The 27,724-nt window shown below is 37.7% G+C and overlaps 5 protein-coding genes across 17 annotated transcripts in view; 3 read left to right on the top strand and 2 right to left on the bottom strand.

Moving 5' to 3' along the window:
* Positions 1-1,054: 1,054 nt before the first annotated feature.
* Positions 1,055-3,570, bottom strand: LOC118275412 (EEF1A lysine methyltransferase 1). Of its 2 annotated transcripts, none has more exons than XM_035593351.2 (4): positions 3,378-3,570; positions 2,340-2,503; positions 1,894-2,044; positions 1,055-1,551 (listed from the first exon to the last, which is right to left on the bottom strand). In XM_035593351.2, exons 2-4 carry the CDS (start codon positions 2,490-2,492, stop codon positions 1,208-1,210), a joined length of 648 nt encoding a protein of 215 aa, XP_035449244.2. In that variant the 5' UTR covers positions 2,493-2,503; positions 3,378-3,570; the 3' UTR covers positions 1,055-1,207. The 2 variants fall into 2 exon arrangements, with proteins under 2 accessions (XP_035449244.2, XP_035449245.2); XM_035593352.2 differs by having other exon boundaries at positions 3,533-3,563.
* On the top strand, positions 3,236-4,978 carry LOC118275415 (N-alpha-acetyltransferase 80). 2 transcript variants are annotated; one of them, XM_050695433.1, is made up of 3 exons: positions 3,236-3,443; positions 3,675-4,301; positions 4,865-4,978. In XM_050695433.1, exon 2 carries the CDS (start codon positions 3,683-3,685, stop codon positions 4,280-4,282), a length of 600 nt encoding a protein of 199 aa, XP_050551390.1. In that variant the 5' UTR covers positions 3,236-3,443; positions 3,675-3,682; the 3' UTR covers positions 4,283-4,301; positions 4,865-4,978. The 2 variants fall into 2 exon arrangements, with proteins under 2 accessions (XP_050551390.1, XP_035449252.2); XM_035593359.2 differs by lacking the exon at positions 4,865-4,978 and having other exon boundaries at positions 3,237-3,443; positions 3,675-4,405.
* Positions 4,979-6,636: 1,658 nt separating this feature from the next.
* LOC118275419 (uncharacterized) lies at positions 6,637-17,793 on the top strand. 6 transcript variants are annotated; one of them, XR_004783596.2, is made up of 5 exons: positions 6,637-6,939; positions 7,675-7,801; positions 8,336-8,808; positions 10,160-10,270; positions 10,681-11,587. XR_004783596.2 is itself a non-coding variant. In XM_050695434.1 (3 exons), exons 2-3 carry the CDS (start codon positions 7,681-7,683, stop codon positions 8,641-8,643), a joined length of 429 nt encoding a protein of 142 aa, XP_050551391.1. In that variant the 5' UTR covers positions 6,644-6,939; positions 7,675-7,680; the 3' UTR covers positions 8,644-8,692. The 6 variants fall into 6 exon arrangements, 1 of the variants encoding a protein (XP_050551391.1); XM_050695434.1 differs by lacking the exons at positions 10,160-10,270; positions 10,681-11,587 and having other exon boundaries at positions 6,644-6,939; positions 8,336-8,692; XR_007705539.1 differs by lacking the exons at positions 6,637-6,939; positions 7,675-7,801; positions 8,336-8,808 and adding an exon at positions 8,950-9,404.
* A 3,790-nt stretch (positions 17,794-21,583) lies between these two features.
* On the top strand, positions 21,584-26,416 carry LOC118275413 (uncharacterized). 6 transcript variants are annotated; one of them, XR_007705537.1, is made up of 4 exons: positions 21,584-21,751; positions 23,692-23,823; positions 23,986-24,133; positions 24,223-26,416. XR_007705537.1 is itself a non-coding variant. In XM_035593353.2 (4 exons), exons 2-4 carry the CDS (start codon positions 23,692-23,694, stop codon positions 24,616-24,618), a joined length of 624 nt encoding a protein of 207 aa, XP_035449246.2. In that variant the 5' UTR covers positions 21,584-21,751; the 3' UTR covers positions 24,619-26,416. The 6 variants fall into 6 exon arrangements, 5 of the variants coding, with proteins under 5 accessions (XP_035449246.2, XP_050551389.1, XP_035449247.2 ...); XM_035593353.2 differs by having other exon boundaries at positions 23,986-24,081; XM_035593354.2 differs by lacking the exon at positions 21,584-21,751 and adding an exon at positions 22,167-22,351 and having other exon boundaries at positions 23,986-24,081.
* Positions 26,417-26,920: 504 nt separating this feature from the next.
* LOC118275397 (protein RRP5 homolog) overlaps positions 26,921-27,724 on the bottom strand; it is a 37,450-nt gene continuing 36,646 nt past the window's right edge. The window contains exons 20-21 of the mRNA XM_035593332.2: positions 27,501-27,666; positions 26,921-27,123 (exon numbers count right to left, since the gene is read on the bottom strand). Coding sequence (XP_035449225.2) covers positions 26,964-27,123; positions 27,501-27,666 — 326 coding nt within the window. The 3' untranslated portion in view covers positions 26,921-26,963. The remainder of the gene's footprint in view (positions 27,124-27,500; positions 27,667-27,724) is intronic.

The following is a 27,724-nucleotide window of genomic DNA, read 5'->3' as shown; positions in this document are numbered from 1 at the left end:
GAATTTATTAAATAATAATAATAAATGATGGTGTCCATTGATATTTTAATAATACGACTATTAGGCCTCTGGATTGAAAAAAAATATATTGATGTATTGAGTAATTTTAATGTATTACAAAATGTCTTATGTAACAGTTTAAGCTATTAATGAAATAAAATATATTATCTATATGCAGTAAAAAAAACTACTAGAATTTTAACTCTGATTTCATTCAAAAAGTAATTTTAAATGAGTTTTGATTGTTACATAATACGAAATAATAAAAATAGAATTACATTCGCCATCCTTCAGTTAATTCTTCGATAATAAAAAAAAAAAAACATTTAACTATATATGAAAAAATGTATTAAATATGTATTTTACGGATAATTAGTGTGACGCCTTGCTTATTTTTAATTAGTATAATATTCAACTAATTGAATAATTATTGTGTACATAATAAACACAATACCCCTCTTTTGTTGTATAGTCGGGTAAAGGTAGGTCGTCACACTTCTGTCCCTGGGTTGTTAATAATTTTAATCGTAGACTAATAAATTGCAATGAATATTATCAAATTGAGAGAAGTAATAGAGTTGAGTGTTTACCAGCATAATGTAACAAATATATTAGTTTTGTTAAGATGAACAATAAAACGGGAATGTTTTACAAATGTGTTGTTTTATTGCTTTGATATCCTCTGTTACAAGTCAAAATTTATTTATTATTATTCATCTATCATTACAGGTTCAAATTATTTCAAATAGACCGAATGTACTCTTGAACATTTAAGCAAATATTAAGTGTGGGAGAGCCATGCTTCGGCACGAATGGGCCTGCTCGGCCGGAGCAATACCACGGTCTCACAGAAAACTGACGTGAAACAACGCTTGCGTCGTGTAGGCCCAATTACCCCCTTTCCCAATCCCCGATTCCCCAACAACCCTTCAATTCCTAACCCCCAAATGGACGGCAACGCACTTGTAACGCCTCTAGTTTTTCGGGTGTCCATGGGCGTCGGCGATTGCTTACCACAGATGTTATGTCACTAATAAATAAAAAGAGTAAAAAATCTTTCTTAAATATTTATTTATATTTTAATTCTTGTCTTAGCCAACTATGTTGTATACATTATGTAGTAACATACTCGTATAAATATTGTACACTTAGGACAATAAATGCCATTACACCGATACACTTAAAAATAAATAAACAAATGAAAGAATCATCTCAAAATGTCATCCAATTCGAAATTAGCGTAACAAGAGAATTCATTGGCCAAGTTGTTTCTATGATGAGGTTGGAACTCACACAAATTGAGTCCTAACAGTTCCTTCACTTTGTCTTTCATTATGGCTCCTGTACACACTATTATTTTATCCTTGGCCATAAGTTTAATAGTCTGTGAAGTCTTAGTGATGCACTCTTCGGAGAGGAAGGGAGGATCTGCCACCACCAGGTCGTAGGAGCCAAGGAGTTCTGGAGGCAACTTGTCTGGACAGTTGTAGTCGTAGAACACAAAGTCTGGAGCATGCACTTCGAAACGACGGTCGTATTCTAACAGCGTCACTGGAAACAAATTTAATGGTAAGTGTTATTATTAAATTAAAGTGTATTAATTATTATTACTGTATTGTATGGGGTATATTTTGCCTATCTTCATCTATCTGGATGTGTAATACTTCATTTTAATTTGGACTGAATTTCCTTTGCACTTTATGAATGTCAGTCAGAACATAATAAAATAAAATGAAAATATCTATACTAAACCTTGAAAATCGATTCAGTAGTTGAGTTTAGAAAGAAGCTGGATTAGTTTCAAGTAACAATTGTCACTGTTTTAAACAGTTCAGTTACAAAACCCATAATAGATATAAATAATAAGCTGTAGCTGTGTAATCTGTGGTGTACCTGTAGCCCTATCTCCCACTTGTCGCTTGACTGGCACGAACAGTGTGGGGCAGGAAATGAGCGCTACGCGCCCCCCTGCGCCCAGTGTCTTATCCACGACACGTACTAGGGCCTGCACTGTTGTCTCGTCGTACCAGAACTGGCTCAGTTGCTGTAACAGCGATATAATCTGTTGTTATGGCAACTGTCAAGATTAGTTGCTTTTCCCTAGTTACTAGTCCCATAGTAAATGAGACTATTGCTATCAATCAGGTATGTAGACCAAGAAGTCTAGCTCATTTGCTAAGTAGAGTTAGGATATAATTTGTATTTCTAATTTTCACTATTTGGAATACTGTTCAATTAGCCAAAAGGGAGTGATTTATAATTAGAACAAAGTATACTATTGACTACTAGCTTAAAGAAAATAATAATATGCATGAGTGTTATCAATTACATCTCCTTACCCAATTTTCATCAAACAGAATATTTTCTTTAAGCTTATTATCAGCTTCTAGCTTGTCAAGTATCTCCTGTCGCTTCTGCTGCTCAGCATAGAACTCCTGGAGGGCTGCGAATGTCTCCGCAGAGAGTGCAGGTACATCATCGTCAGCATCCATGACTCAATGACCTGTCCAGAAAGTATCAACTAAATAAGGATTTGACATCACCTTAAGTAACTAAAGTCGAGGAAGTAGACTTAGCATCCATATACCGACTTTGCAGAATTATATTATTTCTATTATACAAACATAAAACTGTTCTACATTGTTTTCATGTATTTGGAAACCTGATTATAAGTACTTGTTGCAAAATCAGAATTGAAAAATTAGATGTTAATGTTATTGTAATTTTTTACTGTACCCAGAAAACCATCAGCTAGGATTTTTTACATAAAATTAAAATATTTATTCTGTAAGAATTTTAGTTTTCTATATTTTATTTTCTATATTTTATAATATGTTTCCAAATCAAATATTGATGGAATACAATTGTATAGTCTATAGGTGGGTTTACAATTGTTAAACTTATGAGACTAGTCAGAATTTATTTTGAAACAATGACTTCAATAAAATGTGATGAATAACTGATATGAGTATAATCTGATATTGATAGCAAATATTAATGTAAGTGAGTATAATTTAATGTGAAGTTTATATTTTAGAATAAAATCGTAATCTTTAATTATTTCATCCTTAGTAAAAGCATGGTAAGTCATGAATATTATACTTTATTTATGATTTCTTTCTAATCATATTACAGAAACATATAAGTAACTGAAAGCAAAACAAAGTCGATCTAGATTAGAGGCAATGTCTGTGAGCATTCTGCATTATCTAATCAAATTATATTTAGCTACTTTTACTCTTAATGTCGTAATAAGTTAGATCATACTATAACAGACGTGCTCTGCAGTAGTGACTGCTTAGAACATGCGTGTGACAGCTATAAATAGGTTAGTTTGTGCCCGTCCCCGCTCACCACAATATGCATCAAACATTTACCAGATAAAGTTCACAAATTCCGTGCCAATGTGAAGTATAGCTTTAGAAATGGATTTTGATTAATTTGTAAGTATTCTTGGTTGTTTTATCATGAATAGTTTGAGAGCTATTTTACAGCAGCAGCTGTAGAAAAAATATAAAGTTTAAATTATAACCTCTATCTAAGTTTTGACATTTGTGAGCTTGTTGTCATTGTCAATTTGTTATTCACTTGTCAAAGACAGAGAATTGATTGGGTTGCAAAAGTAAAATTATAATTTTACCAAACACTGCCAAACACCCATTCTTTCTTTTCAGACTTAAAAATGGACATAGAAGACCTTCAAGTATTACGTTTACACGAAAACCCCCAGTATTTGAAGCCATGTTGTGAACTAATCAACGATGAGTGGCCACGGAGTGAGACAGCTCGGATGATGTCGCTTCAAGCATCATGCGACAATTTGCCGACCAGTTTAATTCTCATCAATGAAAAAAAGCACCTACTGGGACATTGTAAATTGACTCCAATACCCAGTATACCAGAAAGCTGTTTTATAGAAACTGTAGTTATAAGTAAATCTATGAGAGGCAAAAAACTAGGTAGCTACCTAATGAGACAAGTTGAAGAATATTGTAAAAGCATGTTGAAATTAAAAATGCTTCATTTATCAACAAAAGGGCAGGAAAACTTTTACGCCAAATTGGGTTATGAAGTTTGCCCTCCAGTTTCAATATATGGAACCCGTATTTTAAATAGTGAACCTGTAAATATCAGTATTAAGATTCAAAACCCAGTGCCAGTAACTAATAGTGTCCAATCAGGACCTCCACCCCCACCGCCCCCACCGATGCCAAAACCCGAGAGTTTGGCACAGATCAATACTGTCAAGTCCACAAAGACTTTCATGTTCAAATATTTGTAAAAACAACTAGATTATTTAGGTATAAAAAAATATTATTTAACTTAAAACTTAAAACTAGCCATGAGTTGTATTCCTCACTAAGAGTTATTTGGAAAATCAATAAATTCATTTACATACCGTTAATTGCTATTTTTTCTTTTGTGTTTACATTGTACACGACCCTGACGATACGAATCAAACCGACATATAAAGCGTGGCAAAGGCTAGAGAGTACATATTAATTAAGTTACTGCCATTTTGTTTTTTTACTTTTGGCCACGTATCCAGATGTCACCACTGTAAATACGATATCTAACGATCACCTCTGAAGTCAAAATCCGTGGCCGTTTAGGCTGCAGTGAGAAATATTCGAATTTGGAGCCAAAAATCCGTCATTTTGTTTTTTTTTATTTTGATATATCCAGTGTCACTGCGTCACAGTAAATACGTGTCTAACGACACCTCTCAAATCAAAATCCATCAAGCCGTTTAGGCTGCAGAGCGTGCCAAACAATTATACATACATACATACATACATACATACACTCGAAAAACATAACCCTGCTTCTGGCGCAGTCGGGTAAAAACAACTAGAGTATATAGGTATAAAAAATATTATTTAACTTTAAACTTAAAACTAGCCATGAGTTGTATTCCTCACTAAGAGTTATTTGTAAAATTTAAATAAAATCAATAAATTCATTTACATACCGTTAATTGCTATTTTTTCTTTTATGTTTACATTGTACACGACCCTGACAACGTTCTGACATTCGTGGCAAAGGAGCTACATAAGTTCCCGCTGTCACTTTCGACCACGTAGATGGCACCAGGCTGCTAAAGCATATCACATCATTGAAGTCACGCCGAGATAGTATTGTTAAGCAATGCTGTTTCGGAAAGTAGGTCTCAAAACGAAGCTAACGTGAACACACGTTGCGGGGCGCAAAACGTTTCAGTCAGCAGATTGGAATTGGCCAAACTCATCGCCCATTGCCAATAATGAGGTCGATACAGGGTGCCGCCGCTCCTCGTGTCTCTCCACGTGCAGAGAACATCACACGTAAAGCTATGTCGACCCCTAAAGTAGCTTACGCCGCAATTTGTGCCGCTAACACAACAGCTGCTTCACTACTTAAGCAGCCGAAAAGGGGTAAGCAGAACCGGCGCTGTGAAGCCGTAACAAGCATTCCGATATAGCACTGTCTAGAAAAGCCTGAGTGTGATGAGGATGGCTTCATCAAAGTTCAAAGGAAGAAGAAGAAGCCTACTTCTCGCAATCAGTGCGGTACTGGACTGACTGGACCTAACATGCTGCTCTGCTTGAGGGTCGTAAGGTTGGAACCACGTCAAAATACCAACTTCAATTCGTTTGTGGTGCGAGTTCCAACTCAATATCTCGATAAGTTCCTCAAGACAGAATTTATGCCGAAGGGTGTCATATACCGACGTTTTCCAGGCAGGCTACGTGACACCGAGCAGCGTAATACAACGCCATGCATAGTCACATCGTGTTACCTAAATAATTAATAGCATAATTATGTATTTATAGTAGGTATTATTCTGCGTTGCTTCGTCTATGAAAAAAACGACATTCATTCCTTAACGACTCACTGTGAGATATCTCCTTCATAACAATACCATACGTAGATTTCTGGTACGAAAAGAAACAATAATTTCTATTTACTATTGTAATCTTCAAATCCCATCAAAAAACATAAATGTAAAAAAGGAAAGCCAACTTCAATACAAAACCTATGCCTGAAAAACCTTGAAATTTTGGACCTTTGGTTCACAATAACGTTCGATTCATAGATAAGGTTCATTCGCCAATCGCATTCGCATTCGCGAATATCGTTGGCAGATATAGAGAGCTGAAGATCGAGCTCAGTAGCGTGCCATTGGAGAGGCCTATGTCCAGCAGTGGTCGAGAACAGACTGATGATGATGATGATGATATTCGCATCGGCGAATGTCTAAAAAATGTTCCAACATTCGTTACATTACTAATAGATACATATTACATAATGTAATCGATATTAACTGTTTAAACGAATCTAGCTATGTAGGGGATAATCTGTAGCTATCCTTACTACGAGTTTGCTTTACGTCGAACGAAAACGAAACGAGCACGCATTCGGCGTTCTGATTAGTAAGTTCATTTGCGCCGGCCAATCAGAGCGCCGCACGCGCTCTTGTTTCGATTACTTTTAACGTAAAGCAAACTCATACTAAGGCTACTGGTTTGCAAAGTTGTACGTTTTAGGTACTCCTGACTATGAATCACAGCTTACACGAGTTGCACGTAATCAGCTAGTGTGTGTTGCTCCCTGTTTACTAACCCAATCGGCTCCGTTACACACACATGCAGACCTATCTTTGGCGTGACAGTGTTCATATTTCTGCTTCTTCGTTAGCTAACTAACGTATTTAAACCAAATAAAAACTGGCCATTGTCTTATTAATTTAAATAATAATTGGACAATTATAAGCAGTTAAAGTTTAGTACCTACATATAAAGTTGTAAAATATTTTAAAGCGTTTATAAATAGCTTCTACTTAGGTAGTAATATGTAACGGAACGTATATGCGAATCTACGCCTAATTCATTTAAAACTTGTGTCGCGTGCGTCGATTCAATACTTGATTTGGAGCTCACATTGTACATACTTAAAGTGGTAAGTTTACTTTTTTTTTATTTTACACTTTACGTATATAGGTATACATTGATAGAATGGTGGACTTAATGCCAATTTGGGATTCTCTAATATTCAACCTTAGGGTGGTGTAGGGCAACAACATTAGGTGTATAAGTTTGAGCTTTTATTGAAATATTGTAATATAATATGTACAATAAATATTACAGTATATATGTTCACACACACACACACACATAATATATCTATGTATAATTGTATATGAACACATGCATTATATATATAACAAGCTGAGCCGGCAAACTTCGTACCGCCTTAAACAGTTTTTCTCTTTTTAAACCTTCCCTGGACATCCACAAATAATTGAAAACCAAAACATGCCAAATCCGTTCAGCCGTTCTCGAGTTTTAGTGAGACTAACGAACAGCAATTGATTTTTATATATGTATAGAGATATAGAGATAGAGATATAGAGATAGAGATGTATATAAACATCATACATACATACATGAGCTAAGTACCTACCTATGTGTTGAGTCTGTCAGCCTCTTCCGTAGATGCTCGCAGACCTTAAATGTGGAGGACAATCCCACAATCATTTTTTTTCATAATAACATCATCACATCATGCCTGACGCTACTGAAAGTTTCAACACCAACATTAAGTTTTCTACTTAGCAGTCAAAGTGATAATTATCACCAACTAACGAACTAACTAGCTTTCTTATATAAACTGGTTATTGTTTATGTATTCCAGTGAACAATGTGTGACGGTTTTCGTCAGCGATTGATTCGATTTGATGAAGAGCATCCTGGCTGGGTGGACGGAAGCGATCAGGTCGATGAGGACCACGCGTGCGGTTACTGCTACTCGCCCGAGCCAGGTAGGCAGTGCACCATAAGTTATTATTTCCATGATTCCATCCATCCATCGTCACGTCTTTGAACCCCCATAAAGATATTAAGATATAGGTACACATTCTGTACTGCAGACTACATGGTTGGCACGGTGACTGTCGCACAACGTTGGGGTTCGAAGCAACTCTTTTTGTGTGATACACAAATTGTTGTTTCGGGTTTAGGTGGGTGTCACACAAACGTACTTGTGTCACAATCTTGTGTGTTTGTAATCGTACCCACGACACGAGAGAATCCTAGAGAGGGATTATATTTTGTTTTTAAACAAATACATATAGGTAATTTCACAGTGGTGCACAACACCCACTTTTTACCAGTTAACTGTTAGATATTGTTCATCCTTTGTAAGGGGGGTGAGTGAACCTATTGCCATATAGTATAGGTATGTAGGTAGTAGAGGTACTGAGCATATTGTTTATCTGTGCTGTTACTGGGAAATTTTCGAGAATTCCCAAATATCAAAACACTCTACTTATTAGTATGTATTATTATTTTGACAGCTACAGGCGATGCTGCTACTGCCGCACCCAAAAAGAAGCCTACCCCCCGTAAAACTCCAGAATCAATAGCTAAGCAAAGGAAACAACTAGAGAAAGATTTAGCAACTCACAAGAAGACATTGGAACAGACGAAAAAGAAAATAGAGGCAACTAAGAAGAAGTTGGAAATTATTAAGAAGAAAGAAATACAACAGAAAAAAATGTTGGCCCAAAAAAAACAAAAGACCCAAACCAAGAAGAGCCCTCAAAAACAACAGAAAGCAATGATGGTGAAGAAAAGGATTGTAGAGGAACAATTTTATTTTTAATACATATTTTCAATAATAAGTGTTATATATGAGATACGAGTTAACAAAACGTTTTATTTTTTATTATCTGTGGTGCACCTCTCCCGCCAACAACGTTATTTGAGCGCGCGCTTACTGTACTTATAATTTCTGAGCGCAGACTACTCGCATTCATCAAGTATTTAAGTAAGTATCACAAACTATATTGTTTATTTCAAGCAGATTTGTTTCGTAGAGTTCAATTCATTAAACCCCAATCACTAACCATGAGAATCTGAGACAAAATCAACTTAGGCACCTTCTAAGTTCTATACGACGCATTTTTCTTATAGTATAGATTTTCTATTTTCCTATCAACCTGTTCGGAGATTAACAAATATTATCTTACAATTATACAGTAACAATATCAAATGTTATCACCAACACACACGCTGATACCTAGGAACCTATAGTAGGTACATAATTATTTTCTAACACATTCAAATCCTGCGCACACATCAATAAAACGTGATATGCGTTTCTATGTATGAATTTGCGACAAACTTATCTATAGGATAACGCAAAATAACGGAATAAGTCATATCAAGCGGCTGTGTTAATATTTTGTCGCAATAAAAAAATATTAGTTACTGTTGCACTTTACAGTGGGGTAGGATTACCTACTCATTCATAAGTGAGATTGTAACCTACATGTGACAATAATAGTGGATTTTTATGAATATCTAATTCATTGAAATTCTTTACAATTGCACAGAAGTTTGGTGACAAATAACAACAACAAGGTAAGTTAATTTCATACTTTTTTTATTAAGTAATTTAAAATTTGGTTCGCCATCCTCATATTTGATCATCGTCTATCGAGCCATCATCGTCTTCGACTTTCTAGCGACTTGCATTAGCACCGACCTAGATTGGTATCTCCTAACCCTGAAAATGCAGTAATCTGTTTATAGATATAGATAAACGTCCAAGCGTTCCCGCCTTATTTATTTTGGCGTCTTCAGCGGTTTCGCGTGGGATAAAAAGTGTCCTAAGGCTTATTGCAGACCATAATCTACCCCTGTTCCAAATTTCATCCCGATCCCTTGAGCAGTTTTGACGTGATTGAGTAACAAACACACACAAACACATAACCTCACAAACTTTCGCATTTATAATATTAGTAAGATCTGCCGGTTAATATTTTGCTATATAATGTATTGCAAACCATGCAGTGTGCAAATAGTAACTTAGAGGGAATGATAACTTATCGTAAAGTACCCAATAACAAGGAAAAAGAGCGGCAATCGCTGGCGTGGCTATTTACACAGCTATTTATAGCCACTGCAACGTTCAATGAATTGAAGGAAGTACATTAGATGTGTCATATGCCATGACTGAGGGTCTCGTTACGTAGTACCTAAGCAACTCAGTGACAGACTAACGAACAGCAATTGATTTTTTCCTTTACAAACAGACAGACAACAGACGTATTATAGAGAAACAGAGTAACGGAAAAAGTGTAAAAAATCTATAAAACGTTTCATGAACATTACAGTGAGCTGAGGAGCTGACGCTAACACTAAAACTACTAGCGACAGCAAAGGAGGAGACGGACAAAATATGAGCGACCAGGAAGCTGGCCCCAGTGGCGTGGGTGCGGGAGCGGGTATGTAACACATTAATACTCCTTCTACCAGAGACTTCGCACGCGGGGCACCTTCTTCGGTCCGCAGAGTTTTAAGTTACCTACGCCTACCACGTCGGTTGGCCTCTTTTATTTGGTTCTGTAATAGAACTGTTTTATTTAATTCTATGATAGGTTAATAATTATTTAATCTTTACGCCTATCGTTTTACCACTTTACCCAAATCTTCGAAGATACAATTTGCAGTCAAAACTTTTAACTAGCCAAAAATACATTTAACCAGCTCCATTGAACAAAATTACTTTTGAATGTTATTTTAATCAAAAGTGTTATTCACTGTTTTTGCTAGTCGATGGTAATTTTGACTAGTAAAGAGTTTCGCCTGCAACATAATGTATATAGAGATTGATCACTGACACTAAACGTTACAGCTTCGGCAGATAACAGCGCCCCACCCAGAAGGAAACCACGTAAAACGCAAGCGTCGGTAAAACAGACAATAGATCAACTAGAGAAAGAAATAGCAGAACTTAGACAATTAAAGATACAAACAGACAATGATATAAAAGCAAAAACCAAGATATTGAAAGAGGCTAAGAAAGAATTGGCAGATATGAAGAAAACTGCGCAAAAGCGCAAAAAGAAAAGCGGGAAACCGACGCGGAAGGCAGCACAACCACAGCCACAACCGACGATAAATCCCGGGCGTGTCAGGTATCTTGTGACAGAGGTTGCCTAGTCGAACCAAATTGGAAAACTTGTCATAACACCTTCTTTAGTTATTTTTTTTTTTACTTTTTTATTGTGACGTACCTAGTGAAACTACATAAATCATGTTTGCTTATTGTCGGAGGTCCGTAAATTGAGGATAAACCACTAAAATATTAGAAACACTTATTGCTAGGACTAATGGAGGCAAGCTCTACTAGTTTTATACCACACCGGGACTTTTAGTCAAGCAACGAGCAACTAGAGTTTTTGCGTCTAACGCGCCCTCTATTTTTTTCTATTTTGTCAGTTTGTGGGTTAGGATGTATGTTTTTTACTCAATCTCGTCAAAATGGGTGATCTCTTCAGCCTCGGAATGAAATTAAGAACAGGAGTAGATTATGGTCTGGAATAACACACAGGACACGTTGCCGCAGACAGAAGCTAGTATTATAATATAGGTCGTCTGTTTTCTCTAACTTAACAATACTTCTGTATTGAACAAAACACAAGCTCTCTCCGTATCCTTTGTACCACCTACCAACGGACACATCCAGATATTGTAACGTAATCATTGTTTGCCAAAACCTTTTTTTATTTCAAATAAAATTACTTTGCAATCAGATCAAATCATGAAATATTTATTTTTCCCGACCGATGTAATTAGTTTTTAGCAACCATTAATAATAATAACGTTTATTGTATCCAAAAGTTATACACAAACAGATATTGGGTTTGGAGTCTTCATTTAAGCAGATAATGCCTGTATTCAAAGACTCCGCTCCTTCACAACAGTAAGTACTGATTTTAAATACAATAAGAACAGTACAGTAATAAAAACAAAAATCAAAATTATTTAAACGTGTGTGTGAGTGTGCATGAGTTGGCTGTGTTGATGAATGTGTACGGGGCTCCTTAATTACTTACATCAACCCAGTATAGTGATTATAGGATGGAGTTAGGTATTAACTTCGATGCAGGGTTTGGAGATAAAGGCCCGAAGACTTTGGGCACAATACGTGGGAAACTGCCGCAGAGGAAACTAATAAATAGCCATGTATGTCACTAAAGTAAATATAAATAAAATTGAATTTTGAATGGCAGATTGGGAGACTCGCACGAGGAGGTTCGATGCTCTTCGATTTCTCTTTCTAGCTTTCCACCTTCTCTTATACAAAGTGTAACAAAAAGGGGGTATACATATCAAGTGCACGGTTTCTAGATAACATAACAAACGATACGGGAAGGGTTTTTTAAACTCATGTTTTCATGGTACCAAATTATGAATTTTTCAAATCGCGCCGGTGGGCGAATCAAAATTAGGTAGACAGGTACTAGGTGATCAGATTGACAGAAGAAATGTTTCGTAATATTAGCGAGTGTTCCCTGTAGTGTTGTGACACGTTTATATGATTTGAAATCAAGAACTATGCGATACCAAGTATTTGGTACTAATTTGTTTTTTAAACGTATTTTAAAGTGAAACTTTGTGTAGAGATTCTATTCAACCTGTTTTCATCAGGGCTTCTTGATGTAGGTATATGGGTATTTTGTTACACGTTGTATATCATGTCTTATTTGTTTGTTTCTTGTGAGTGAGTCTTCTATATACGAACATCAATAGGGTCTTCTAGAAGTATCGTCTTTGAATAAAATTTGAGGAAGCGTTTACCTACATAAGTATGTAGCATTAGTAGTTACATTTTAAGGAGACTGCAATGAACAGTTGGAGAATCAGCAGATCCTTGAACTTCTCCTTCTACCAGATGAAAAGGGGATACTGGAGTTTGGAGTAGTGACTACATAGTTAAATACTTCAGAGTAAGTGTTTTTTTATATACATAATATTGGACTGGTCGACATTTGGCCACTATTTCGCCTGGTTGTAAGCTAAGCTCGAAGATTTGATAGAGTACTAATGTGAGAGAGTATTTTCAGTAAGTTAACTCTCCAGTTATGTCCAACCATGTATTGATTAGCATTGGCAGGTATACGTAACAACGTGCCATTTAAAAAAAGAATGTATTTGAGGTGCCACATCGCACCCTTCGGTAGAATGAAAGTGACCGAATCCAAAAACTGCAAGTTGTGGGAAATGAACCAGAAAGTCTCAGAAAATTATAGTAATGAATACTTTTTAGTACATCTCTTCCGCATTCCATGATATACGATTGATTTTTACTAGATTTATTGATTAGTACTTTGGTTGTAGAGTATTTTTTGTAACGCCAGTTTATGATAAAATCGAATGTTACAGAAATTATGAGTTAAGTCACTTTTATTCTAAATGTGCGACATGTGCCTTGTGTTTTTATTTTTTGTAGTAGATAGTCTGTTAAACAAATTTTATGCTGAACTGGAGACATTTGCGTTACTTTAATGTAATGCATATCTGAAATACCGACACACATAAGACAGATTTTATGATGAGAGGCGTGCCCAAAATATTGTGCTGCCCGAGTGCCCGCCAATGGTCGCAATCCCTGCTCTAAGTGATGACGTGGTCTGCAGATTGCTGCCTGGTAGTCGAGTGATCGTAAACATGGCTGCCGATCTAGCAGGCTCCTGTTCGATTCATGAGCCTAATAGAGTATTTATTGGTACAGTGGATTGGCTTTTGTGTGACTCTGCAACGGTTCGGTTCGCCGGTTCGATTCCCGCGCGGCGGTATCGCGTCGTGTGTACTGCATTGCAAACCGGTCTTTTTACGAACATTTGTAGAGTCGAGAGGCTGGTGGTTCAGGGCCGCGTGGAAGGCAGGAGACCCAGAGGTCGATCACCAACCCGATGGACGGACAGTATAAAGAAAATCACGCAAAACTCAATGGCTGAATGTTCTCGCAACGCAATGAAGCGCCTGAAATGGAAAACCATTGCCAGGAAGGCAATTGATGCTCAGAAGACCGACGACGCAACCTCCTAGTATCATCGAAGCAACCACGACCACTCTGCCAAGAGTGTGTGATTGAGAAGTAGAGTAATTAAATCGAATATAGAAATAGGTTCCTATTATTCAGTGCCGGCGTATGAGCCAGTGACACCCCGGGCGAAAATATTGTGGCGCCCACTTGAGGGAAGCAATATCAAGTGTTAGTAGTAGTTTTTAATTTTTTGGCGCCCCCCAGAATTTGTCACCCTGGGCCATCGCCCCATCACGCCTCCCCCTAACGCCGGCACTGCTATTATTTGTTTAAACCTATATTTTTAATTTCCAAACTAACCGTAGGTACTATCGAGGCCCGGGTGTCATCACTGCGAAGACCGCCCGGAGGACACGGTGGAACATACGCTTGCGGTCTGCCCTGCGTGGGCTGAGCACCGCCGTGTCCTCAGGGATGTGGTCGGCGACGGCGCCCTCTCGCGTCCGGCACTGATACAAGCCATGGTGCGGAGCGAGGGGGACTGGGATGCCGTCTCCTCCTTCTGCGAAGCAGTCATGCTAGCTAAGGAGGAGGCGGGGCGCGTGAGAGAACGAACCTCCTCACGCCCCAGCCGTCGCGAGAGACACTCCGGGCGTCGGGGATCGCGCGACGATCTCCGGCCACCGTAAGTGCGGGTCTGCTCGCCGTCCGGCGAGCAAGGGTAGCTCGCCGCCCGACCAGAACCAGACCCGTGCGTGCGGCGCGTTGCGTTCCGCGCGCGTCTTAAAGAGCCATCAGACCACCACAGATGGGGCCCAGTAGGGCTGATGCTTAATCCGGAGCTGCGGACTACCTAGCGGGTTTACCGGGGCTCCGGCTCGACAAGCAGGAGTAGGAACGGGGTGGTTTTTAGTCAGTAAGAGTCTGACACTCCCTCTCGCTTTGCCCTGGCGAGAGAAGTCATTGGATGATTTTCCCTCCTGAAAAAAAAAAAAAAAGGACTGTGGTTGGCACATCTGGCGCGTTATCAGCCAATCACAGCGCTTCCCGCTATAAAAACCAAGCGACGCCATCTTAACACGCCGCGTATGCCCCCCACTCGCCCTACTCCCACCAGAACGACGGAAATATTTTAACACGCATCATCCCTGTATTCATTTGTAAAACAAAAATATTGTTTAATAAAAGTTTGAACAAAATTTGAGTAATAAGTGTTATATACGAGTTAACAAATCGTTTTATTTTTTATTATCTGTGGTGCACCTCTCCCGCCAACAACGTTATTTGAGCGCTCGCTTACTGTACTTATAATTTCTGAGCGCAGACTACTCGCATTCATCAAGTATTTAAGTAAGTATCACAAACTATATTGTTTATTTCAAGCAGATTTGTTTCGTTCAGTTCAATTCATTTAAACCCCAATCACTAACCATGAGAGTCTGAGACAAAATCAACGAGGCACCTATTTCCTACTTATATATTATTTCCTTCCGAAATATACCTACCTATTTATGTTACGCGACGCATTTCTGTTAGAGCATTAGCATTTCTTATAGTATAGATTTTCTATTTCCCTATCAACCTGTTCAGGGATTAACAAGTATTATAAAAATACTGTTGCACTTCACAGTATCCGTAGTAGGTAATCCCATTACCTATTCATTCATAAGTGAAATTGTAACCTATATGTGACAATAATAGTGGATTTTTATGAATATCTAATTCATTGAAGTTCTTTACAATTGCACAGAAGTTTGGTGACAAATAACAACAACAAAGTAAGTTAATTTCATACTTTTTCAAATTAAGTAATTTAAAATTTGGTTCGCCATCCTCATATTTGATCATCGTCTATCGAGCCATCATCGTCTTCGACTTTCTAGCGACTTGCATTAGCACCGACTTGGATTGGTATCTCCTAACCCTGAAAATGCAGTAATCTGTTTATAGACATAGATAAACGTCCAAGCGTTCCCGCCTTATTTATTTTGGCGTCTTCAGCGGTTTCGCCCGCATTCGCGTGTGATAAAAAGTATGCTAAGGCTTATTGCAGACCATAATCTACCCCTGTTCCAAATTTTATCCCGATCCCTTGAGCAGTTTTGACGTGATTGAGTAACAAAGACACACAAACACATAACCTCCCAAACTTTCGCATTTATAATATTAGTAAGATCGGTTAATATTTTGCTTTATAATGTATTGCAAACCATGCAGTGTGCAAATAGCTACTTAGAGGGAATGATAACTTATCGTAAAGTGCCCAATAACATGGAAAAAGAGCGGGAATCTATGAACACAGCTATATTTAGCCACTGCAACGTTCAATGAATTGAAGGAAGTACATTAGATGTGTCATATGCCATGACTGAGGGTCTCGTTACGTAGTACCTAAGCAACTCAGTGACAGACTAACGAACAGCAATTGATTTTTTCCTTTACAAACAGACAGACAACAGACGTATTATAGAGAAACAGAGTAACGGAAAAAGTGTAAAAAATCTATAAAACGTTTCATGAACATTACAGTGAGCTGAGGAGCTGACGCTAACACTAAAACTACTAGCGACAGCAAAGGAGGAGACGGACAAAATATGAGCGACCAGGAAGCTGGCCCCAGTGGCGTGGGTGCGGGAGCGGGTATGTAACACATTAATACTCCTTCTACCAGAGACTTCGCACGCGGGGCACCTTCTTCGGTCCGCAGAGTTTGAAGTTACCTACGCCTACCACGTCGGTTGGCCTCTTTTATTTGGTTCTGTAATAGAACTGTTGTATTTCATTCTATGATAGGTTAATAATTATTTAATCTTTACGCCTATCGTTTTACCACTTTACCCAAATCTTCGAAGATACAATTTGCAGTCAAAACTTTTAACTAGCCAAAAATACATTTAACCAGCTCCATTGAACAAAATTACTTTTGACTGTTATTTTAATCAAAAGTGTTATTCACTGTTTTTGCTATTCAATAGTAATTTTGACTAGTAAAGAGTTTCGCCTGCAACATACTGTATATAGAGATTGATCACTGACACTAAACGTTACAGCTTCGGCAGATAACAGCGCCCCACCCAAAAGGAAACCACGTAAAACGCAAGCGTCGGTAAAACAGACAATAGATCAACTAGAGAAAGAAATAGCAGAACTTAGACAATTAAAGATACAAACAGACAATGATATAAAAGCAAAAACCAAAATATTGAAAGAGGCTAAGAAAGAATTGGCAGATATGAAGAAAACTGCGCAAAAGCGCAAAAAGAAAAGCGGGAAACCGACGCGGAAGGCAGCACAACCACAGCCACAACCGACGATACAACCCGGGCGTGTCAGGTATCTTGTGACAGAGGTTGCCTAGTCGAACCAAATTGGAAGACTTGTCATAACACCTTCTTTAGTTATGTTTTTTTTTACTTTTTTATTGTGACGTACCTAGTGGAACTACAAAAATCATGTTTGCTTATTGTCGGAGGTCCGTAAATTGAGGATAAACCACTAAAATATTAGAAACACTTATTGCTAGGACTGATGGAGGCAAGCTCTACTAGGTTCATACCACACCGGGACTTTTAGTCAAGCAACGAGCAACTAGAGTTTTTGCGCCTAAAGCGCCCTCTATTTTTTTCTAATCTTACTAATATATATTATAAATGCGAATGTTTGTCAGTTTGTGGAATTGGGTGTATGTTTTTTACTCAATCTCGTCAAAATGGGTGATCTCTTCAGCCTCGGAATGAAATTAAGAACAGGAGTAGATTTTGGTCTGGAATAACACACAGGACACGTTGCCGCAGACAGAAGCTAGTATTATAATATAGGTCGTCTGTTTTCTCTAACTTTGAAGTTTTGAACAAAACACACTCTCCGTATCCTTTGTACCACCTACCAACGGACACATCCAGATATTGCAACGTAATCATTGTTTGCCAAAACCTTTTTTTATTTCAAATAAAATTACTTTGCAATCAGATCAAATCATGAAATATTTATTTTTCCCGACCGATGTAATTAGTTTTTAGCAACCATTAATAATAATAACGTTTATTGTATCCAAAAGTTATACACAAACAGATATTGGGTTTGGAGTCTTCATTTAAGCAGATAATGCCTGTATTCAAAGACTCCGCTCCTTCACAACAGTAAGTACTGATTTTAAATACAATAAGAACAGTACAGTAATAAAAACAAAAATCAAAATTATTTAAACGTGTGTGTGAGTGTGCATGAGTTGGCTGTGTTGATGAATGTGTACGGGGCTCCTTAATTACTTACATCAACCCAGTATAGTGATTATAGGATGGAGTTAGGTATTAACTTCGATGCAGGGTTTGGAGATAAAGGCCCGAAGACTTTGGGCACAATACGTGGGAAACTGCCGCAGAGGAAACTAATAAATAGCCATGTATGTCACTAAAGTAAATATAAATAAAATTGAATTTTGAATGGCAGATTGGGAGACTCGCACGAGGAGGTTCGATGCTCTTCGATTTCTCTTTCTAGCTTTCCACCTTCTCTTATACAAAGTGTAACAAAAAGGGGGTATACATATCAAGTGCACGGTTTCTAGATAACATAACAAACGATACGGGAAGGGTTTTTTAAACTCATGTTTTCATGGTACCAAATTATGAATTTTTCAAATCGCGCCGGTGGGCGAATCAAAATTAGGTAGACAGGTACTAGGTGATCAGATTGACAGAAGAAATGTTTCGTAATATTAGCGAGTGTTCCCTGTAGTGTTGTGACACGTTTATATGATTTGAAATCAAGAACTATGCGATACCAAGTATTTGGTACTAATTTGTTTTTTAAACGTATTTTAAGGTGAAACTTTGTGTAGAGATTCTATTCAACCTGTTTTCATCAGGGCTTCTTGATGTATATGGGTATTTTGTTACACGTTGTATATCATGTCTTATTTCTTTGTTTCTTGTGAGTGAGTCTTCTATATACGAACATCAATAGGGTCTTCTAGAAGTATGGTCTTGGAATAAAATTTGAGGAAGCGTTTACCTACATAAGTATGTAGCATTAGTAGTTACATTTTAAGGAGACTGCAATGAACAGTTGTAGAATCAGCAGATCCTTGAACTTCTCCTTCTACCAGAAGAAAAGGGGATACTGGAGTTTGGAGTAGTGACTATATAGTTTAGTACCTCAGAGTAAGTGTTTTTACCCGACTGCGCCAGAAGGAAGGTTATGTTTTTCGAGTGTATGTATGTATGTATGTATGCATGTATAATTGTTTGGTACGCTCTGCAGCCTAAACGGCTTGATGGATTTTGACTTGAGAGGTGTCGTTAGATTCGTATTTACTGTGAGAGTGACACTGGATATATCAAAATATTAAAAAAACAAAATGGCGGATTTTTGGCGCCAAATTCGAATATTTCTCACTCTCTAGCCTAAACGGCTTGATGGATTTTGACTTGAGAGGTGTCGTTGGATTCGTATTTACTGTGAGAGTGACACTGGATATATCAAAATAATAAAAAAACAAAGAGGCGGATTTTTGGCGCCAAATTTGAATATTTCTCACTCTCTATCCTGAACGACTCGATGGATTTCCGCTCGATAGGGGTCGTTTGATTCGTATTTACTGTGAGAGTGACCCTAGATATATTAAAATAAAAAAATAATAAAACTAAAAAAAATAAAATAAAAAAAGTAATTTAAAAAACTAAAAAACCCGACTGCGTATCTTTATAATATTAAAATGAAAAAAACCCTAAAACAAGAAAGTCATCGTAAAATTTAAGCAGTCGGGACCCATTCTAAATATAAAGACTTTGTGAGGGCACATACGGCTGGCTTTCTAGAATGGGTCCCGACTGCTTAAATTTTACGATGACTTTCTTGTTTTAGGGTTTTTTTCATTTTAATATTATAAAGATACGCAGTCGGGTTTTTTAGTTTTTTTTATATACATAATATTGGACTGGTCGACATTTGGCCACTATTTCGCCTGGTTGTAAGCTGAGCTCGAGGATTTGATAGAGTAGTAATGTGAGAGAGTATTTTCAGTAAGTTAACTCTCCAGTTATGTCCAACCATGTATTGATTAGCATTGGCAGGTATACGTAACAACGTGCCATTTAAAAAAAGAATGTATTTGAGGTGCCACATCGCACCCTTCGGTAGAATGAAAGTGACCGAATCCAAAAACTGCAAGTTGTGAGAAATGAACCAGAAAGTCTCAGAAAATTATAGTAATGAATACTTGTTAGTACATCTCTTCCGCATTCCATGATATACGATTGATTTTTACTAGATTTATTGATTAGTACTTTGGTTGTAGAGTATATTTTATATCGCCAGTTTATGATAAAATCGAATGTTATAGAAATTATGACCTAAGTCACTTTTATTCTAAGGGTGCGACATGTGCCTTGTGTTTTTATTTTTTGTAGTACATAGTCTGTTAAACAAATTTTATGCTGAACTGGAGACATTTGCGTAACTCTGAATCTTTAATGTAATGCATATCTGAAATACCGACACACATAGGACAGATTTTATGATCAAAGACGAGCCCAAAATATTGTGCTGCCCGAGTGCCCGCCAATGGTCGCAATCCCTGCTCTAAGTGATGACGTGGTCTACAGATTGCTGTCTGGTAGTCGAGTAATCGCAAACATGGCTGCCGAGCTAGCAGGCTCCTGCTCGATTCATGAGCCTAATAGAGTATTTATTGGTACAGTGGATTGGCTATTGTGTGACTGTGCAACGGTTTGGTTCGTCTTTTTACGAACATTTGTAGAGTCGAGAGGCTGGTGGTTCAGGGTCACATGGAATGCAAGAGACTCAGAGGTTGATCACCGACCCAATGGAAGGATACTATCAAAACAATGACGCAGAACTCAATGGTTGAGTGTTCTCGCAACGCAATGAAGCGCCTGAAATGGAAAACCATTGCCAGGAAGGCAATTGATGCTCAGAAGACCGACGACGCAACCTCCTAGTATCATCGAAGCAACCACGACCACTCTGCCAAGAGTGTGTGATTGAGAAGTAGAGTAATTAAATCGAATATAGAAATAGGTTCCTATTATTCAGTGCCGGCCTAAGAGCCAGTGACACCCCGGGCGAAAATATTGTGGCGCCCACTTGAGGGAAGCAATATCAAGTGTTAGTAGTAGTTTTTAATATTTTGGCACCCCCCAGAATTTGTCACCCTGGGCCATCGCCCCATCACGCCCCCCCCTAACGCCGGCACTGCTATTATTTGTTAAAACCTCTATTTTTAATTTCCAAACTAACCGTAGGTACTATCGAGGCTCTACCAACATACGTGTCTGCTGTTTATACATAGCGTTGTGACATCGGGGCTATGGGGCTGCGGACTACGAGCTACGAGATACTACGCCAATTGATACAAAACTGATTAAAAAAATGTTATTACTTTGTTTTGTCGAAATGAAGAAAATAATACTTATCAAAGTTTGTGTGGCGGAGGTCTTCACTTCTATCAAAATATTTGAAACATTATATCATTATTTCTTTTTAAAAATATTTTATTTATTTATTTAGGTACATTTTTTATTTATTTTTTGCTTTTAATTGTATATTTAATTACACATTATTTACAACTTAAAAATATCTAGAAAGGAATAAAAACTAAAGTAAAACTAAAATAAAAAAAAATCTTGTTAGGCGTCGAAGTACTCGTCCGCATTTTTTTAAATATTTATTATTTTTTTAAATCCTACTGTCTCTATATTCTGTGAACGAAATCACGCGAGAATGCTGCGAGTTCGCAGACAGAAACTGTACCAAGTGTATCCCACCCAGTTACCAACGCGAGTTACCATTTCCAGTCTGATATTTGACATGCCGCGCGCGAGACGTTTGCAAAACAATTCCTGTGTTTACGTGAAATAAAAACATTGTTTTGTGAATTTTAAGTTCAGTTGCGGGTTCAGTGGGGATCAAGGTTAGTGCATGTTTATATTATACCTGCTAGCTTATTAGGTAGTGCTTGATTTATTTATTCTTTAAATAATTTATTCAAGACCATAGATTCAGAGTGTTTCACTTGAAGTTTATAAACACCGGCTGTGGTCTTTGGGCAATTTGATTAATTAAAGATAGATCGTCGGTAAAAAAAATAGTAGATACTTATAATAAAACACGAAATGCTTATTTTATTTGTAATAATAAATTACTATTAGCAATTAAAATAAGTGAATTAGGTTTTGTTATGACAAACTCTCCATTCAAGGCCGCGATAAAAAAATTTGGATCCACAGTTGTTTACTGCGCATTACGTTTGGCGCGTTGCTATGAATACATATATTGTGTCTCATAGTCTGTTTCTTTGCCTAGCCTGTGTGTACTGACGCCGGCCGGCATCTGACGAAATATACTACATATAGATACTTTATATTGATCGACACATGTTAGTTTATATTTCACGGCCGCGCCATTCAGGCGCTCATTGTCGTTAATTTATTAAAAAGCTTGTACTTTACAATATTTCAACAGTCCGAGTGAGATAGGATTTAGCACTATCTTCCTCTAATGTGATCTGAAGGTAATTCATTAGTTTTCGTGTAGTTGCATGTGGCGCGAGTTGTTCCTTTGTCCTGGGGCCTTAGTCTGCTATTACAATTGTGTCAGAATGGTCGATCACTGAGCAGTGCGAGAGGGGCGGAGCTATGTAGGTTGTATAGCTCCTCGCACTCGCTGCTCAGTGATCGACCATTCTGACACAATTGTAATAGCAGACTAAGGCCCCTGTACAGTGGTATAAGTTTATAAGTATTTGTTGTTAAAAGTTTTGAGTGTTGCTGTGATAATAATTGGAGTGGACCGGTTGTTTCCTTTAATGAGTGCGCGATAAAATTATTCTTCAATAAAGGAATTTCTACTGTACGATTATACATGTATTTTAATATTTACAACATTTCGGTGGACAAATTATGGATAACGTAAAAAATAGGGATGATGACAGGGTATGAAAATTAGGTAAAAATCTATTTAGTCCGTTAGGTAGTGAAAAAATATTAGACACGTTTTTTTTTTTATTTAGATAAAACGTATCAAACTTAGGAGTGGAAGCAATTACGTCAAGTCTACGTATAAAACGTACGTAGAAGTGACGTCACGCGATATTTTAAATCAATATATCTCCGAAAGTATTTGTTTCCGTAAGAAAATAAAAAAATAAGTGTCTAATGTTTCAAAATAATCTACAAGATGGACATTAAAATAAAAAAAAATGTTATCTTCATTACTGTTATGCGCGGGAGTGTAACCCACGACACGTTGCTCAGCAGCCAGTTGCTCAGCCACAGTGTCAACTGTTCACCTACTAATCTTTCTATCAATCTCTACATAATAGATTAATTTTTCCGGAAAGACACTAAGATTAAGCATTAGCATCAAGTTTAGCACCTGAGAGGTTCGAAACCTGGCAAGTACTACTGGATCTACCTATCAATGCAACATTTACTGACTTACCTATAAATTATATTATAATAATAATTATGGAGAAAAATACTTCCTAACATTATCTAGACGTTATCTAAGATCGTAAGGAAATCTGCACTTATAAGTATAACATCCAAGTAAAAGTTTGATGAGCTATCCTGGGGATATTCCTCATTCCTTCTCCGTGTGAGAAGATGCCTTTTGTTATGAAACAAAAACGAGCAGACGTATCACCTGATGGTAAGCAATCACCGCCGCCCATGGACACTTGAAACACCAAAGGCGTTACAAAAGCGTTGCCGGCTTTTTGAAGGTTAGGAATTTAAGCGGTGTTGTTTGAGAATCGGGGATTGGGAAGGGGGGAATTGGGCCCCTTTCAGCCTATTATTGTTCCATTGGACAATTAAAGACAATGATGGTGATGATGATGTTTGTTCACAGATGGCTGACGATGACAGCGAACTTGAATTCGATATTGAGCCTGGAAACGTGGGCGACGAATGTCGTCGGTACCTTAAGGAACGCTTTCGTGGACAAAGCATGCCCCCTGAAGCTGTGCGTCTCCTCAATCAGGTATTGTGCATTACCTTTTTTGAGGGGGGAAATCATCCAATGTCTTCTCCCGCCTTGGGTGAGGCGGGAGGAAGTGTCGGAGACGGCTATTAAAATAAAAATTAGTGTATAGGATAGTTACTAACTGAATTTCAATTTTTAAACCCTTCTTCTGCCCTGTAGCTGAATCAAAGCGCCCAAGGAAGCGGTGTCAACGCCACCCCGCAAGACGGACAAGCTAGCACCGCTAAGGGGAAGAAACCTGCGGCCGAGCAGAAGGTACATATAACTGGTTACGGCCATAATTATGTAACAAGTAGCTAGTCTGTAGGTACATATTGTTTCTGTCTGTAGAAATGTTTGAGATGATGATACCTATAGGTAGTATGTTTTACTAACACGCTGTCTGTTTATCCTTAGGAAACAAAAACACCAAAGAAACGAAAATCTCTAGACCCAGAACTTCTAGCGATGAAGAATCAGCTCAGTGAAGCTCAATCTAAGTATAGGAAATGTAGGATAGATCTCCGAGGATACGAGGATCAGAAGACGGCAAACAGACATAAAGAGCGAATACAGAACCTTTACGAGCAACTGCAAAACGAAATAAAGAAATATAAAGATTTTGCAGAAAAAAGGAAGGTTGATGTAGATGAATATGTTTTGAACCTGGACCAACGGATAAATGGAACAAATGAACATAACAAGCAGACATCTGTCGACGGCGAATGTGGACACACAGACAACGAACCACAAATCAATGTAGAGAAAAGCAACGAGAACGTCTATAACATCATCATTAAAATACCGAAATAAGTTAATACAAGACATGCGCGCGAAAGTAAAGAATGTACAAATACAATTTAGTAATACATAGATAATAATTTTACAATTTTATAAGCAACTATAATTCTATTTTCTGAATTGATATTGGAAGGCTCAGTTTTGGGGAGATTCGGTGCATGGCATAGTGTAGAATTAAACACTTCGTTGGTTTATTTCTCAGTCATCTGTCCTCTGATCTATTTAGGGGAGTCTGAAGACGGCAACTTGCCTATTCTCCTTCTCCAGGAGGTGTGGTCTCTCTTCTTCCACGACGTAAATGTCCGCAAAAGTCAGGACACGACTGCATGCTACGATTTTGCATTGCCAACCATCTTCTAGTCGACAGTTAGCGGCGACCAATTGTTTACAATTTCTTCCTCAGAGGAAATGCGGCTGGTGTCAGGTCTCGCGCACTCTAGCACTGATAGGTAGTATCTTCGCCTCTAGGTAGCACTCCAACCAGTTGCATCCACCAATCACGCAAGCTGCCTTCTAGGATTATAGTCATTTACTATTCGTAATTTTGACTTTTGTAATTCAACCATAAAATGGTTTAATTGATTAGCATTTAACTAATGCATTTGAACTTTAGTAAATAATTTATATTATTATTGTAAAATGTTAGTCTGCTTGTAATTTCCATGGAGTTTCTTGCCGGTTCTTCTCCATGATGGATGTGTTTTGTGGAACCGTGCAGAATTTTACATTTTATAAAAAAATATTATTTAAGAACACTATATTAGGGACATACCTACTACTATTACATGTAAGGGGCCATCCATTATTTACGTCACACGTTAAAGGGGGGAAGGTGTCGAAGGATCGACGAGGTGTGACTTATGTGACAAGGGGACGGGAGGGGTCTTAAATTTCGTGACGTCACAATTATAATCTAACTGTTAAAACACAAACTTGAAACTATTATCTAAAAACTCAAAAAATCCTAGACGGGCGAAGTGGTCAAAAATCATTAAATTCGTGTGACGTTATTTATGGATGGCCCCTAATATGATTTTATTAAACTGACAACAACGGTAAGAAGGGTGTCGTTTAAGCTTAAGTTTAAAATAGTTTATTAGTTAGTTGTTCATTACAAGTTAGTACAAATATTTGTTATCCAATTCTAAATGACTACGATTCTTCTAAATGTATCATACAGTAGTATCACGTGCACTGGTCTTTGAGACAGGGTAAACAACATGTTATCATCATTTCGTTTGTTCAATCGCGACAAAAGACTCACCGCCATACTCAGAGTCATTTAATGGTTACTTAATCTAGTATTAGAACTTGAAACGGGATATTTACCATGTTTTACTATTTCTGAGTTTCCGATATTTCGGCACTGTTGCAAGCGCCATGATCACGGATGATTAATTAAGTTTTTGACTGCCAATAGAAAACTGTTGAAGGCAAATCCTCCGCTAACATCGGTCACCGGTGACCCCCACGGCGTTCAATGTGTTAATCTAGTCCTTAGTAATTGTTTTCGATACAAAATCGTTACTAAGGAATAGTTTAAGTAATCATTATATGTCTCTAAGTGCGGCAGTAAAAGTTGAAATTGTTCGTCAGAAACTAATAAGAATTTATTTCATGTTTTGTTTTCATTCCGGAGAATAGTCTGCCCCTCGATTGTGAAATGGAGCCTGTGTTGATCCATAGATATAAACATAACTGTTAACTAATTATTTACCTATATGTAGTTTTAGTTTTATGTTATACATATTATTTTTTACATTTATATTTTTGTACTCTTATTATGTAATAAATAAATATTTTCTCTTAATCTGATGTTTTATTATTAATTCTTAAAACTTTTTGGTCTCACAATCGTACTTAATACTACTAGTATTTAACCAGTAAGTCTTAATAAAACCTTTCCTTAAAGTGCAATCCATATAAAACTGAAAACATTGAAATCTATCTTTGAATTTTGTGCCATATTTACTGTGTCCACTTAAAACACGTACCTGTTTTAGGGTCAATTTATACTAGCGCAGAGTCGAAACGCATCGAAGCGAATTCTTTACAAAAAAAGCGAATTACAGCAAATACGCGCGCATTCGCTAGAATACGCGCGATAGTCCATCTTGATCAACACCGACGCAGGCCAATTTCCAACTGAAGACGCGTATGTTCGGGCGGATGGATTCCGCGAATTCCGAAGAATGCGCGCGCCTTTTAAAATCTCATTAGTGTTGTGCGCCATATTTCAACCATAAATAGCTAAAGGATAAATTGCTAGACCATAAGTTGATGCATGTAACAAATGAAAATAAACGACAAGGCACATGATTTGAGATATTTTATTAATTACATTAATGATCACATGATTAGAACTTGGCTTTCTCCATGTACTGAGCGGCTCGCTGCCGTACAACCTCGACTTGCTCGTGATCTCCCATCCTCTCCTCAACCTCGATCCATTTCTTGAACAAAATCTTCATTTTCCTCGCTGGCAACTTTTGCGATGTCATGCGTTCCATTACTTGCCTGTACAAATTAACATACAATCATTTTAACGAACAAAATTAATAACCTCCATAAGAAAGTCCAGAAACACTATAAAACTAGGCAATGTCAAAAGTCAATCTTACTGCAAAGATTTTAGATGGAAATTGGTAACTGATTTCGGATTAGAAGTTAGAATAGCTACTCCACTAACAAAAAATTTAAAGATGCTTTTCGACAATGGTAAACTCCCAAAAGGTCGGCAACGTACGCTTTTGGTGTTTCAAGTGTCCATGGGCGGCGGCGATTGCTTACCATCAGGTGATCCGTCTGCTCGTTTATCGGTTTATTCCATAAAAAACAGTAGATCTAGGAAGGTGGTTATAATAAAAAATATAGTGTATAATAAGATTACTGACCTGATATGGTCCTTGTCGCCATTTTTGAGCAGCATATCGACGTATGTGCTGCAGACGTCGACGCGGGCGGGATACACAGCCAGCACCTGCTCGAACAGCGCTTCAGCTCGCTCCCGGCCACCGTTGCGGTTCTCCATCAACGCAAACTGCACCAGCACTGCCACGTCTACACACAAACATCATTTTTTTAAACGTTGCCCCACATTAGGGTTTTCTCCTGTGTC

This window comes from Spodoptera frugiperda, chromosome 8 (genome assembly GCF_023101765.2).
Source record: "Spodoptera frugiperda isolate SF20-4 chromosome 8, AGI-APGP_CSIRO_Sfru_2.0, whole genome shotgun sequence".
Taxonomy (NCBI): Eukaryota; Metazoa; Arthropoda; class Insecta; order Lepidoptera; family Noctuidae; genus Spodoptera; species Spodoptera frugiperda.
This window is presented reverse-complemented; position numbering and strand designations above follow the sequence as displayed.

Bases quoted from the DNA above. Each gene is read 5' to 3' on its own strand.
- LOC118275412 (XM_035593351.2), bottom strand. From the start codon at position 2,492: ATGGATGCTGACGATGATGTACCTGCACTCTCTGCGGAGACATTCGCA. The intron at 2,045-2,339 runs GTAAGGAGATGT...TCGCTGTTACAG, and splicing joins TTCTGTTTGATGAAAATTGG to CAACTGAGCCAGTTCTGGTA. The intron at 1,552-1,893 runs GTACACCACAGA...ATTTGTTTCCAG, and splicing joins AGTGGGAGATAGGGCTACAG to TGACGCTGTTAGAATACGAC.
- LOC118275415 (XM_050695433.1), top strand. From the start codon at position 3,683: ATGGACATAGAAGACCTTCAAGTATTACGTTTACACGAAAACCCCCAG.
- LOC118275419 (XM_050695434.1), top strand. From the start codon at position 7,681: ATGTGTGACGGTTTTCGTCAGCGATTGATTCGATTTGATGAAGAGCAT. The intron at 7,802-8,335 runs GTAGGCAGTGCA...TTATTTTGACAG, and splicing joins CTGCTACTCGCCCGAGCCAG to CTACAGGCGATGCTGCTACT.
- LOC118275413 (XM_050695429.1), top strand. From the start codon at position 22,740: ATGGATAACGTAAAAAATAGGGATGATGACAGG. The intron at 22,773-23,691 runs GTATGAAAATTA...GTTTGTTCACAG, and splicing joins AAAATAGGGATGATGACAGG to ATGGCTGACGATGACAGCGA. The intron at 23,824-23,985 runs GTATTGTGCATT...TCTGCCCTGTAG, and splicing joins CTGTGCGTCTCCTCAATCAG to CTGAATCAAAGCGCCCAAGG.